Raw genomic sequence first — 14,606 nt, 5'->3', positions numbered from 1 at the left:
CTGTTCCTCGGAATACGAGGTTTAGCTGTTTTCCGCTGTGTTCGCCATGGCATTTCATGGTGCCCTGCGAGTGGGGGAGTTGGTACCGCAGTCTAAGATTGCGAAAGTGAGAGGCGTGCTGACTGAACACGTAAGATTCGCTGACAATGGGGTATTGCTATTCATTCCTAGATCCAAAGTGGATCAGGAGTGTACAGGGGCTTGGCTGTTGCTCCCTGTGAATCAAGGTTCCACCAGTTGCCCTTACATCCTGTTGAAAGTCTTCTCGGATGTGCGTCCAGTGGGTTTAAATAGGTTTTTAATTCACCAGGATGGTATCCCTCTTATGAGATTCCAGTCCCGGAGGGTCCTGGGATGGGCTGCAGAAAAGCCGGGTTTCAATCCCAATACCATAGCCCCTCACTCATTTAGGGTTGGAGCTGCTACAACAGCGGCGGCTTTAGGTTGGTCTGCTGACCGTATAATGGCATTGGGGAGGTGGAAATCTAGGATATATCAATTGCATGTGAGACCCCTTTTATCCCACTGCTAAGAATTACGGTGGGTTGATGTTGTGATGTTTTCACTGTTGTGGTATGAACCTAACACTTGTTTCTGTTACAGGACCTAGCAGTGGTCCGCTTCGTGCCTGGATTGTGGGGCACTCGTTCGTGCACTGGGCAGCCATCCGAGCTTCTACTCGACTTGGAGGACAGCAACTGGGGTTCTCGTCATCTAGGGTGGTTGTTAGGTGGCTAGAAAGGAGAGGCCTTTGCTGGGCAGATCTGCCTGGATTACTGCAAGACGCCATAAAACATTGGGAGAAACCCCACGTTTTGATCATCCACTTAGGTGGAAATGATCTTGGCTCAATTCCCGGACGGGATTTGAGTGCGGTGATCCAGTCGGACCTGCGCACCTTCAAAGCTTGGGTGCCTGGTGTGAAAATGGGATGGTCAAACATTATTCCTAGGTTGACATGGCGTCATATGGCCAGCCATAGGGCTGCGTTTCAGGTCAGGAAGAAGCTCAATAGGGACGTAAGGAAATTGATGTTTGAGCTTAGGGGCTTTGTTGTGGAGCACAAATCCATTACGGCAGCTGACCGGGGTACATCTTTCGGACCATGGCATGGACCTGTTTATTGAACACCTAAGACAGTCCCTACTCCTATTTGTGTGAGTTTGGGTGGGGGCGTTCAGAGTGGCCCTGAATATATGGGCGATCTTGTGGCTGGTGGACTGTGTCCGGGGGCAGGATGTGATCGAGGTAGAGTGATGGCTACTTCCGGCCAGGGGTGAAGTCCTCAGACGCGTGTCTGGGGTGTTCCCTGCCCGCGTGATTTAAAGCCGAGAACTCCCTAAGCCTTTCCACTATTGAGTTACGCTCTGCTTCCTCTCCTGCACCCTGGCCCAGAGGCAGAACTTTTTTTCATTTTCTGCGATGAGATTTTTTTTAGTGAAAATTTTTCTGCAGTGTCTTTAAGAAGCTGGTTTGTTGCCCTTACTCGGATTGTATGAGGACAGGTTCATGTACAGCCTGTGTATACACCATATACACACACCCACACTATACACACACACCATATACATACATACACACCATATACATACATATACACACACACACACACACCATATATATGCACACACACACACCATATACACACACACACACCATATACACACACACCATATACACACACACACACACCATATATACACACACCATACACACACACACACACACACCATATACATACATACAAACACACACACACCATATACACACACACACACACACACACCATATACACACAAACACACCATATACACACACACACCATATACATACACACCATACACACACACACACACACACATCATATATACACACACACCATATATACACACACACAAACACCATATATACACACACACACACACATCATATACATACACACACACACCATATACACACACACACCATATATATACACACACAAACACCATATACACACACACACACCATATACATACACACATACACCATATACACACACACACCATATACATACACACACCATACACACACACCATATATACTCACACCATACACACACACCATATATACACACACACCATATATACACACACCATATATACACACACATCATATACACACACACACACCATATACACACACATACACACACACACACCATATACATACATACATACACACACCATATACACACACACACACACACACACACCATATACACACACACCATATACATACACACACACCATATACATACACACACACACTATATACATACACACACTATATACATAAACACACCATATACATACACACACCATATACATACACACACACCATATACACACAAACACCATATACATACACACATACCATATACACACACACACCATATACATACACACACACCATATACACACACACACACACACACCATATACATACATACATACACACACACCATATACACACACACACCATATATACACACACACACCATATACACACACCATATACATACACACACCATATACTCACACACACACACCATATACACACACACCATATACATACACACACACTATATACATACACACACACACCATATACATACATACACACACACACCATATACACACACACCATATACATACACACACACTATATACATACACACACACACCATATACATACACACACACCATATACACACATCATATATGCACACACACCATTTACATACACACACCATATACACACACACACACCATATACACACACCATATACACACACACACACACCATATATACACACACCATACAAACATACACTTATTAAAGAACAAAAAAAAAAAATCTGTCTAAGTATTTTGGTTGGCTCCTCCACTCCTAGAATACATTTGTTAAGCCCTGACTTACCTTTTCTGCAATGTGCTGTTCCCTGTACCGCACTGGAGATCAGGAAGTGAGATGAAAATGAAAAGAGAGGAACGTAGCAAATATTTCCATTGAGATAGAACGGAACAGTGACACCCGCAGGCAGAAATTAAAAGTGCAGGCAAATTTTTTTTTTTTAACTGACACTTCCATTCTTTCTGCAGAGATCCTTCAGTTTCTGCGATAAGAACGCAGATCGCACAGTGTTCTTCCTTGGGGCACCCTGGTACTGCTCATCTTGTTAGCATGGGTTACTACGCATTAGCTAGTACCTGATTGCCGTACCCCTGGTCCATGTTTATTAGTGCTGGTCGTTTTGTTCCTGTGTTGCCACAATAAATGTGACCTGCGGGTTTTATAATCAAGAAGTTGTCTGTGTGTTTATTTCTATGTTAGAAATTAAGTTAAAGGTTTACATTAAACTTGAGAATGTAAATAGTTAAGTTATGATAATTCTTCCCACAGAGGAGGATACGGCATTTAATTCCTTAAGGAAAGGTAAGGCAAATTGCCTGGAATGCACATAAGGGTTAAGGCCAAGACGGAGGAGTGGAAGTGCTCTGGTTTGTGTGTGTGAAACAATGTTGCAGATAGAGAGGAGGGGTTCCAGCTTACCTTTTTAATCCCTGTACAGGAAGCACAAGTCCTCTTTCTGCTGGTTTCATCAAAGTTTTCCCCACCCTGTCCCTCCCTTTTTATTATTTTAGGCGGCAATCGTTAGGGGGATTCATCTCTAGGGTGGTCCCTAGGATTAGGGGTGTCCAAGGCATGATGAGGGCTAGCCAGCCTATTTCTGTAAGCCAGAGGACGTTAAGTTTCAGCTCCCCAGGTGTTCAATGTGGTTTACACCTTATTGACCCTGGCCCTACTGGTACAGAGTGGTGGGTTTGCACCCTGGGCTGGAGGGTGGACAGTGTCCGGGGGCAGGATGTGATCGAGGTAGAGTGATGGCTACTTACGGCCAGGGGTGAAGTCCTCAGACGCGTATCTGGGGTGTTCCCTGCCCATGTGATTCGAAGCCGAGAACTCCCTAAGCCTTTCCAGTATTGAGCTACGCTCTGCTTCCTCTCCTGCACCCAGGTACTGCCCATCTTGTTAGCATGGGTTACTACGCATTAGTAGTAAAACCTGCAGGTTTTATAACGAAAGAAGTTGTCTGTGTGTTTATTTCTATGTTAGAAATGAAGTTAAAGGTTTACATTAAACTTGAGAATGTAAATAGTTAAGTTATGATAATTCTTCCCACAAAGGAGGATACGGCATTTAATCCCTTATGTATGTATGTATGTATGTATATGTATGAGTGTGTGTACATAATGTATGTATGTGTATGTGTGTGTACATATGTATGTATGTGTGTGTACATATGTATCTATGTGTATGAGTGTGTGTACATAATGTACATATATGTGCAGTGTTTTAACCCCTTAACGACCAAGGACGTGTCAGGCACGTCCTCATTTGGATGTTAGTTAACAACCAAGGGTGTGTCTGACACGTCCTCTGGGGTTTGAAGCTCTGGAAGCGATTGTAATATTCAATACTCGATATTGAGGCATCACTGCAATACCCTTTTTACCCCACTGATGTAGAGAGAGTCACTCTGTGGCCCTCTCTGCATCAGCCAGCGTTGGTGCCAATCGTTGGTGGGTGGGAGCTGTAGCAGGGAGGCGGGTGGCCGGCCCATCGCTGGTCCACTTCCTTCCAGGTGCCAGGAGCGGAGGGCAGTTGCACGCAGGTGTGTGGAAGCATGCGGGACAGGGACCGCTACACTACAGAAAAGTCAAAGTGATAGAGGGAGAGGGGGTGAAATACATATTTGGAAAGGGATCTGGGAGGAGGGGGTAGGTATTTATTTATTTATTTATTTAAAAATAAGGGTAATTTTTTAACAAACTGGGTACTGGCAGACAGCTGCCAGTACCCAAGATGGCGGCAACTAGGTAGAGGGGGGAGGGTTAGAGAGCTGTTTGGTGGGGGACCAGGGAGGTTGGGGTCTAAGGGGGGATCCAACACTGCAGAATGGCTAGAAAAAAAAAGAAAAAAAAGGCTTTTATTTTAGTACTGGCAGACTTTCTGCCAGTACTTAAGATGGCGGTGACAATTGTGAGGTAGGGGAGGGAAGAGAGCTGTTTGAGGGGGGTCAGGGAGAGATCAGGGGGTGGGATGTGTCAGGTGGGAGGCTGATCTCTACACTAAAGCTAAAATTAATCCTGCAAGCTACCTAATTCACCTCTTAACTGCTGGGCATAATACAAGTGTGGTGCGCACCGGCATTTAGCAGCCTTCTAATTACCAAAAAGCAATGCCAATGCCATACATGTCTGCTATTTCTGAACAAAGGGGATCCCAGAGAATCATTTACAACCATTTGTGTCATAATTGCACTAACTTTTTGTAAATAATTTCAGTGAGAAACCTAAAATTGTGAAAAATTTATAATTTTTTTTTTTTATTTGATCGAATTTGGCAGTGAAATGGTGGCATGAAACATATCAAAATGGGCCTAGCTCAATACTTGGGGTTGTCTACTACACTACACTAAAGCTAAAATTAACCCTACAAGCTCTCTACAAGCTCCCTTATTAACCCCTTCCTTGCTGGGCATAATACACGTGTGGTAGGCAATGATATTTGGCGGGCTTCTAATTACCAAAAAGCAATGCCAAAGCCATATATGTCTGCTATTTCTGAAGAAAGGGGATTGCAGAGAAGCATTTACAACCATTTGTGCCATAATTGCACAAGCTGTTTCTAAATCATTTCCGTGAGAAACCTAAAGTTTGTGAAAAAGTCTGTGAAAAAGTGAAAGATTTTTTTTTATTTGATCGCATTTGCCGGTGAAATGGTGGCACGATGGGCCTAGATTAATACTTTGGGATGTCTACTAAAAAAATATATATACATGTGAAGGGTTACTCAGGGATTCCTGACAGATATCAGTGTTACAATGTGACTATCGCTAATTTTGAAAAAAAAAGGTTGGAAATAGCAAAGTGCTACTTGTATTTATTGCCCTATAACTTGCAAAAAAAGCAAAGAACATGTAAACATGGTCAGAAAATGGAAAAGTGGTCTGGTCACTAAGGGGTTAAACATATATGTCATAGTTAATAAGTTAGTGAAAAACTTTCCTATTTGAGCTTCAGCTTAGAGCACCTTCAGTTTAGCACTCAAGCAATAACTGACATGAACTTTTTTAGCACACCTCATAGAAGTCTAATATTTAAAGGGATTTTGTCACCCGCGCTATCCGTCAGATGTTAGTGTGCCCTATACGTGTGCTCGAGCGCTAATATATCACTTTAAACTTATAATATGAGCACAAAAATAAAAGCCCTATTAATTTTATCTTGATTTGTGTTAACACACTATAGCCCTATATTATTATGATATTTGTGCTCCATTTGTAATCTACTGTCACACCTTTTTTCTTTATATGCCAGGTTACATGACCCTCTAGATATCATATGGATCAGGTAAAATGCCAGTCACTTATCTGCTAGATACTTGATTTAATGGATATTGAAACTACAAATGAATATTGCTTTTGCCTACAAAGGAATTATTATGTTTGGAATATTTTATTTTTTCCCCGCAGATATTTCTGGTGCTCCAAGGGAAATGTATAAGTTATACATTCTTAACCCTTTCTTTGCTGCCATTGACGTACATTACTAGGGCAACATATTTTACAATCAGCCAAGAAATACATCTTCCCTCTCTCCAATTCATCCTCAGTGCAGCTGCCTTCTGTTCAGCTGTTGCTTCTTTAAGTAAATCCTTGTTCTTTTTCTCATTCTTTGCAAAATTAAATCATGTTCCCTGTCTCCATGACACACTCAGTTGTATAATTTCCCATTACATTTCTGCTGCCTTTACCCTAAATGACCTCTTTCATTCTCTACTGATCAACTTCTGTCAATAGTGTTTCATGTCCCTTTAAGTTCAAAGTATGGTGAGACTGCTCCTCCCCAGTTATCAGCCTATTAATATTATTAATTAGTGGGAAAATTAAACACCCCTTGATTTTGTATACACATTGTGCTTTTTCCATGCTCCCCCGAGAGCCCAAAAAGCAGACTCTGTCACCTATGTTTTCTTTCAAATGCTCAAAATAAGCCAATCTAAATCAACTATTGATTTGTGACATTGTAAAGAAAACCTAGTTGACAGTTTGCTTTTGGCCTCTCTAGGGAGTTTAGCACAAGCACAAAGTTTATGCAAAAGAAAGAAGATGATGTGAACTGTGTGACATAAAGACCAATAATTCAAAATGTTTCTGCACAGCTGGCAGATACAGTTACTGGGATCAAGCTACAGTAGGGATTTCATTATATTTGGCCTGTTTATCCTCAAGAACAGAATTTGTGCACCTCTACAAGAGGAAACGGCAGTACTTTGAGTTGATTTTTTTTTTTTCAAGGGGCCTCTCTCAAGGGAGTAAGTGAAGACAAGCAAGGTCTACTGAACAGCTGAATATTCCTGAGACACCATCTCTGTTAGGTGGGGAATATAACAAAGTTGCAATTAGATATCTACTGTTTTTACATTACATTATTTTTACAAGCGTCTCTAAAAGGAAGCTCAGTAACTAATAAATAGTAACATAGTGCTACAAATAAAGATAATGTAACAATTTCTATCTGTAATAACCCATTTATGAAAAAATATATAATTTGCAAATAACTCTCCCCTATATTGCAAGTTGTGCGCTAACAGCTGCAGGTGAGCAATAAGGGGTTTATCGCGGGTGTTTGCATGCGTAGCAAGTAGTATGTGTATTAAAAGTTCTTTTGCAATTTACTTTGTTGATCGTCTGGTTAGCGCACACTTCAGAGTTCTGGTTAACTGTTACACTCGAATAAAAAGTTGCATAAAATACATTAAAAAGTACAGTTACACTCATAATAACAACATTAAATAATTTTTTTTTAAATTAAATTGCATTAAAAAATTATAAGGGCTCAGATATGAAGCTCTCATGTGTTAGGAGGGGGGGAAAAAAGGTGCGCAAATGGCTTTAAAATAGAGATACATACATACACATGTCTAAAAATGTATATGTGCATATTAAATATATATATATATATATATATATATATATATATATATATAGAGAGAGAGAGAGAGAGAGAGAGAGAGAGATAGATAGATAGATAGATAGATAGATAGATAGATAGATAGATAGATAGAATTGAAAAAAGCATGCACTCACTGGATTTGTGAAAAAGGTGCTTTTTTTTTTTTCAAGGGGCCTCTCTCAAGGGAGTAAGTGAAGACAAGCAAGGTCTACTGAACAGCTGAATATTCCTGAGACACCATCTCTGTTAGGTGGGGAATATAACAAAGTTGAAATTAGATATCTACTGTTTTTACAATACATTATTTTTACAAGCGTCTCTAAAAGGAAGGTAACGTTTCGGGGATCAATTACCCCTTCATCAGACCAAGTGGTCTGATGAAGGTTGATTGATCCCCGAAACGTTACCTTTTTTTGATGTGCCAGTAAAAGCACCTTTTTCACAAATCCAGTGAGTGCATGCTTTTTTCAATTCTATATTCATATTTGCTTGCACCCTGGTGGATGCTGTTTTAATGGGAGTGCGCTCTTTTTTGCATTTTATATATATATATATACAGGTATACCTCACTTTACAGCGCTTCACTTTACAGCGATTCGCTAATACAGCGCTTTGTGGAGCTGAAGTTTAACCTCCAAAGATTTTGAAACAGTGCTGTAAATCATTGTGAGATTGCGAGAAAAGTGACTGGCACCATTTTGCTATGCTTAGTTCACTCTGTTAACTGCATTGTAGTGCAATCTGTGTCTCGGTGCTATAGTCTGGCAAATTTTACTACAGTAATTGTCACAATTTTACAGGTACAGTATTTATTGAATACTAATTGAATACTTGCTGTGCTAGTGTTAAACTAAACGTAGCACTATTGCACCCCTAATATTTGTTAGTTCAAACATGTTTTTAAGATTTTAAACACTGAAAAGAAAGCTAAAACTGCCTTGTTTCACTTTAAGGCGGTTTTCACTTTACAGCGGGGCTCCGGTCCCTAACCCACTGTATAAGCGGGGTATACCTGTATATATATATATTTATAAAATGCCATAGATATGGAAGTCTTGATATGAGGCTTTGTGGTAACCTTTGTCCCTATTTTTTAAGCTCTGACCACTTCTGAAATGTCCCCCTTAAAAGGAGGCACAAATATCCTCTTGTGTAACATGTGAACTGCTCACTTAACTTTTCTGGTTTGATAAGTTGCAGGTAAATTTGTCTGACAGCTCACTGTACATCAGATTTTGCAAGGCCTGACTAATCATTACCATTCACTGCTAGGTTTTGACATGTTACAGCTGTTTTCACTACAGGGGCTGTAAAATGTGTGCAGCATGCAGTGTTTCTTCAAACTTAACCCCTTCCATTACCCCGTGTATAGACCAAACATTATTTTTTATCATATTAGATTAGAGCAAACATCTAGCACAAGTCTGAACAAGAGAGACGTTTTCCTTTTTGTCTGGGTACAGAAACATTCCAACCGTGAAAGTGAATTCTTATTCACACAAAAATGTCTGACTTCCACCTGCCCACGCCACTAAAGTTTACTCAGCCTGCGCTGGAAAAATGCCATATGCTGGCCCTAAGGCAGAAAATATACTCACATACAAACTTACATCTTCCTTTAATACCTATATATGTCTGAGCATTAAGCCTAAACATTGGGAACATTTTAAACTACATTTGGATGCTTTGATAATTCAGAACACTAAATTAGAGAGATGGAAAGTAATCTTTAATCAAATATTCATATATGGTAGCCTTTTTCTACAGGTCAATTGTTACAGTATTTGGGCAATTACTACATAACCTTTAGCCTAGAAAAGTGACTCCATTACTACTAAAAATGCAAAAATGCCATAGTACAGGTCTTGATTGGTTGAAAAATGTAGCTAAATCAATGGTCCATTTTTTTACTACTGCAACATAATTATTTAGTTTATTTTGTTTGCTTGGTTTCTTGTTATATGTTACTATGTATGCAATGGAGACTGTGTTGCTTTAATAAAAACACATTTTTAATTGTAAAAGTTGGCACAGGGCTTAACATTCTGATATTCTACTACACTGATTTAGATTAATGTTCAATGTATCATTTAAAATAGCAAAAACAGCAAATATAAAAGTTCAAATAATCAGTTCACATTGTATTATATCAGCTAGCAAACCCAGTTGTTGTACACAAGGCAAGACAGTAGGAAGCCCAGGCAGCATTCACTTGGGGCAAAATTATTCAATCCCTTGTCATGTGGCAATGGTTAGCCAAGAAAATGACTTTACTTCAGGATACAAGACAAGCCCAATTACATAACTGATATTCTGCTTAAAGTTATACCCTTTGTGGCAATGGTTAGCCAAGAAAATGACTTTACTTCTGGATACAAGACAAGCCCAATTACATAACTGATATTCTGCTTAAATTTATACCCTTTGTGGCAATGGTTAGCCAAGAAAATGACTTTACTTCTGGATACAAGACAAGCCCAATTACATAACTGATATTCTGCTTAAAGTTATACCCTTTGTGGCAATGGTTAGCCAAGAAAATGACTTTACTTCTGGATAAAAGACAAGCCCAATTACATAACTGATATTCTGCTTAAAGTTATATCCGTATTGATGCATATGGGTGTATAATTCTAATTGGATGATTATTAAATGTATATGTTATGTTACTTTTCTCCCACCTACAGATACTTTCTATATAATCCATATTATATATATATATATATATATATATATATATATATATATATATATATATATATATATATATATATACACACATACAAAATCACACAATATGATGTAATTCTTTACATTTTACGGTAAAAATTGCTTTTAACTTTTGTAGATTTAATTGCTATGGTCAGTGTCTGTGTGTATTTATGCTTTTAACACTTAGCCTGTACAATAATTGCTATCATTTGATTATACTAATTTTTGTTTAGATTGACAGAAATAAAATTTGTTCTTTGAATCTGAAAACATGAAAATGGCACCCCAGCTGAAAGGGTTAATATGGAATGATGTTGAGTAGAGGGCAATACCAATGACCTGTTGGTAAACAGTGACCATATAATGGCACTCACTAAACCATTGTTGCCCTATTCATATTTGTAGAAATAGTCGCTAGAAGATACAGACAAACCAATTCTCTTTTCCTCAAAGCTATCACTATTAATGATGCAGCAGAGGTACTGCTTCTTCTGAGTAGCAGGCAGCTATTGTGTTAATCAAATTAAACTTTTGATGTCAGATAAACGTTAAACAGTATTTTAAAGAAACGTTGCGCGACCCTTTTGCAGCTATGGGGTTCTTCTAACACTAGAATCATGGGGCCCCTGGCAGCAGATACATAGCAAGGTGAGCACATGCCCTGGCAGAGCGCACCCCCTGCTTCTTGGTACTTACATCATACTTGTCACTGAGAGGGAGGTGCAGTGCTCGCTTCCTCAAGCTCCGGCCAGAGGCACAGTATGGCAGCAAGAGCAGAAGACACAGGGTGGCAGCCTGGCAGCATTGAGCCATCCTGAGGGTCCCTCTGCCTAGGCCTGCCCGGGGCGGGGCACTGAGGGGCAGACCCAGTCAGACACTGCCAGAGGGATGGGGACTGGATGTGAAGTGGGGTCTGTATGGGAACGTACTGAAAATTCCACAGCAAGTTGTGTAGATCCAATATATGGCTTCTAGAATGGAATATGGTAGGTAGGATAAACCAGCTGCCGATACAGAACCAGTCTAAGGAATACAGTAGGCAAAGTGTCCCAGCTGGTATTGGGTCAGTATAGGTCAGAACAGGTTATATAGGAAGCCGTATACTATGGATAACCAATCAGATCTATCTATAGGAATCTATAGGGCAGGTGACAAACGTATGGGGCTATAAAGGTAGTGCAATAACCTACACCAGACTAGAACTGAATTGTCAGAGTTCAGGGAACCAAATAACCTCTGTACAAATGATATGACGATGTCTCTGGCTCTTGCTAGTAACAGATGATAATATTTGTCATTATTATATTGAAGGAGTTCTGTGCAAGTAGATTTATTTTCTCTGCAATAAAAAGGATCAGCTGTGGCTCTGTATTCCTGGTTCTTTATAGATGGTATTGTCCACTTTCCTCATCTGTAGCCCAATCATTATTGCAGTATTATTCACCCCCAAGGCTGGTGTTTCTAAGCAGCTGCAGCACATCTGGATCCTTAGAGCTCCATTCAAACTTAAGGTTTGGAATCAGATGGCAGCCAAGTAAGGAAAAGTAACCGGATTCTTGGAAGGGCTGGGACGAGTAGATCTACCCCTCCCTTTAGCCCTAGAAGGATTGCTGGCACATAGCATGCTGAACAGCTCCTACAATATTCAATCTGATTGTGTCATACACGTTTTTTCTTCTTTCCCTTTTCCTTATTACAATTCTTTGACAAATCGCTTTACTTTCAAGCTTAAGTGTTTTGTGTTCCATTTAAATACATTTACAACCTATGAAAAGTACACAGTTCACTTAATATTACAGAAACAATCGTTTGGCAATTTATTATAGCAAATGGTATTTGAAATTAATTATAAATCATTTCGTATGAAACAGCACTTAAATTACAATTACAATACTCCGAATAATAAAGCTGCTAAATTCACCCAGACAGAATATACTTTCCAGACTCTTCACTGTTAAAAACCATGCTTAGTTATGTCTAAATGATATACAGTACTGTATACTCAATTTGGCGCCATTAGCACCATACACAAAACAACAGCGCCACCTTCTGACAAACTATATTATTGCATTACATAAAAAAGAAAAAAATATTTTAACCCTACAGTAGGCTGTCGTTTAACTCTAAATTAACCCCTTAATAACCGGACCATTCTTCAGTTTTCTTACCCTTAATGACAATGGCTATTTTTACATTTCTGCAGTGTTAGTGTTTAGCTGTAATTTCCTCTTACTCATTTACTGTACCCACACATATTATATACCGTTTTTCTCGCCATGAAATGGACTTTCTAAAGATACTATTTTTTTCATCATATCTTATAATTTAATATAAAAAAAAATATAAAATATGAGGAAAAAATGGAAAAAAAACACTTTTTCTAACTTTGACCCCCAAAATCTGTTACACATCTACAATCACCAAAAAACACCCATGCTAAATAGTTTCTAAATTTTGTCCTGAGTTTAGAAATACCCAATGGTTACATGTTATTTGCTTTTTTTTGCAAGTTATAGGGCAATAAGTACAAGTAGAACTTTGCTATTTCCAAACCACTTTTTTCAAAATTAGCGCTAGTTACATTGGAACACTGATATCTGTCCGGAATCTCTGAATATCCCTTGACATGTATATATATTTTTTTAGAAGACAACCCAAAGTATTGATTTATGCCCATTTTGGTATATTTCATGCCACCATTTCACTGCCAAATGCGAGCAAATTAAAAAAATCGTTCACTTTTTCACAAATTTTGTCACAAACTTTAGGTTTCTCACTGAAATTATTTACAAACAGTTTGTGCAATTATGGCACAAATGGTTGTAAATGCTTCTCTGGGATCCCCTTTGTTCAGAAATAGCATACATATATGGCTTTGGCATTGTTTTTTGGTAATTAGAAGGCCACTAAATGCCGCTGTGCACCACACATGTATTATGCCCAGCAGTGAAGGGGCTAATTAGGGATCTTGTAGGGACCTTGAAGGGTTAATTTTAGCTTTAGTGTAGTGTAGTAGACAACCCAAAGTATTGATCTAGGCCCATTTTGGTATATTTCATGCCACCATTTCACCGCCAAATGCGAGCAAATAAAAAAAAAAGTGACATTATTCACAATTTTAGGTTTCTCACTTAAATTATTTACAAACAGCTTGTGCAATTATGGCACAAATGGTTGTAAATGCTTCTCTGGGATCTCCTTTGTTCCGAAATAGCAGACATATATGGCTTTGGCGTTGCTTTTTGGCAATTAGGAGGCCGCTAAATGCTGCTGCGCACCACACTTGTATTATGCCCAGCAGTGAAGGGGTTAATTAGGTAGCTTGTAGAGAGCTTGCAGGGTTAATTTTAGCTTTAGTGTAGAGATTAGCCTCCCACCTGACACATCCCACCCCCTGATCCCTCCCAGACAGCTCTCTTCCCTCCCCCACCCCACAATTTTCCCCGCCATCTTAAGTACTGGCAGAAAGTCTGCCAGTACTAAAATAAAAGGTGTTTTTTTTTTTTTTTTTTAAATTATTCAGCTGTGATGGACCCCTGCCTTAACCCCCAACCTCCCTGATCCCCCCAAACACCTCTCTAACCCTCCCCACCTACCTATTTGCCACCATCTTGGGTACTGGCAGATGTCTGCCAGTACCCAGTTTTCCCCAAAAAATAAAGTGTTTTTTTTTTTGTTTTTTTTAGTCGTTTTTTCGTTTTTTTCTGTAGTGTAGCTGCACATATTAACATATAAATAAATATATATGTATATGATTATATACTATGCACATATTAACACATAAATACATATATATATATATGATTATATACTATGCACATATTAACACAT

At 39.2% G+C, this 14,606-nt stretch overlaps 1 protein-coding gene across 1 annotated transcript in view; it reads right to left on the bottom strand.

Annotated features, from left to right (window-relative positions):
* The window catches only part of WFDC1 (WAP four-disulfide core domain 1), a 106,967-nt gene extending 94,611 nt beyond the window's left edge, over positions 1-12,356 (bottom strand). Inside the window, 1 exon segment of the mRNA XM_053700833.1 lies at positions 11,472-12,356. Within this exon segment, the coding sequence (XP_053556808.1) occupies positions 11,472-11,588 (117 nt within the window). The 5' untranslated portion in view covers positions 11,589-12,356.
* Between the last annotated feature and the right edge of the window lie 2,250 nt (positions 12,357-14,606).

Source organism: Bombina bombina, chromosome 1 (genome assembly GCF_027579735.1).
Source record: "Bombina bombina isolate aBomBom1 chromosome 1, aBomBom1.pri, whole genome shotgun sequence".
NCBI lineage: Eukaryota > Metazoa > Chordata > Amphibia > Anura > Bombinatoridae > Bombina > Bombina bombina.
Note: the sequence above shows the minus strand (reverse complement) of the source record. Positions and strands in the feature narration are given on the sequence as shown.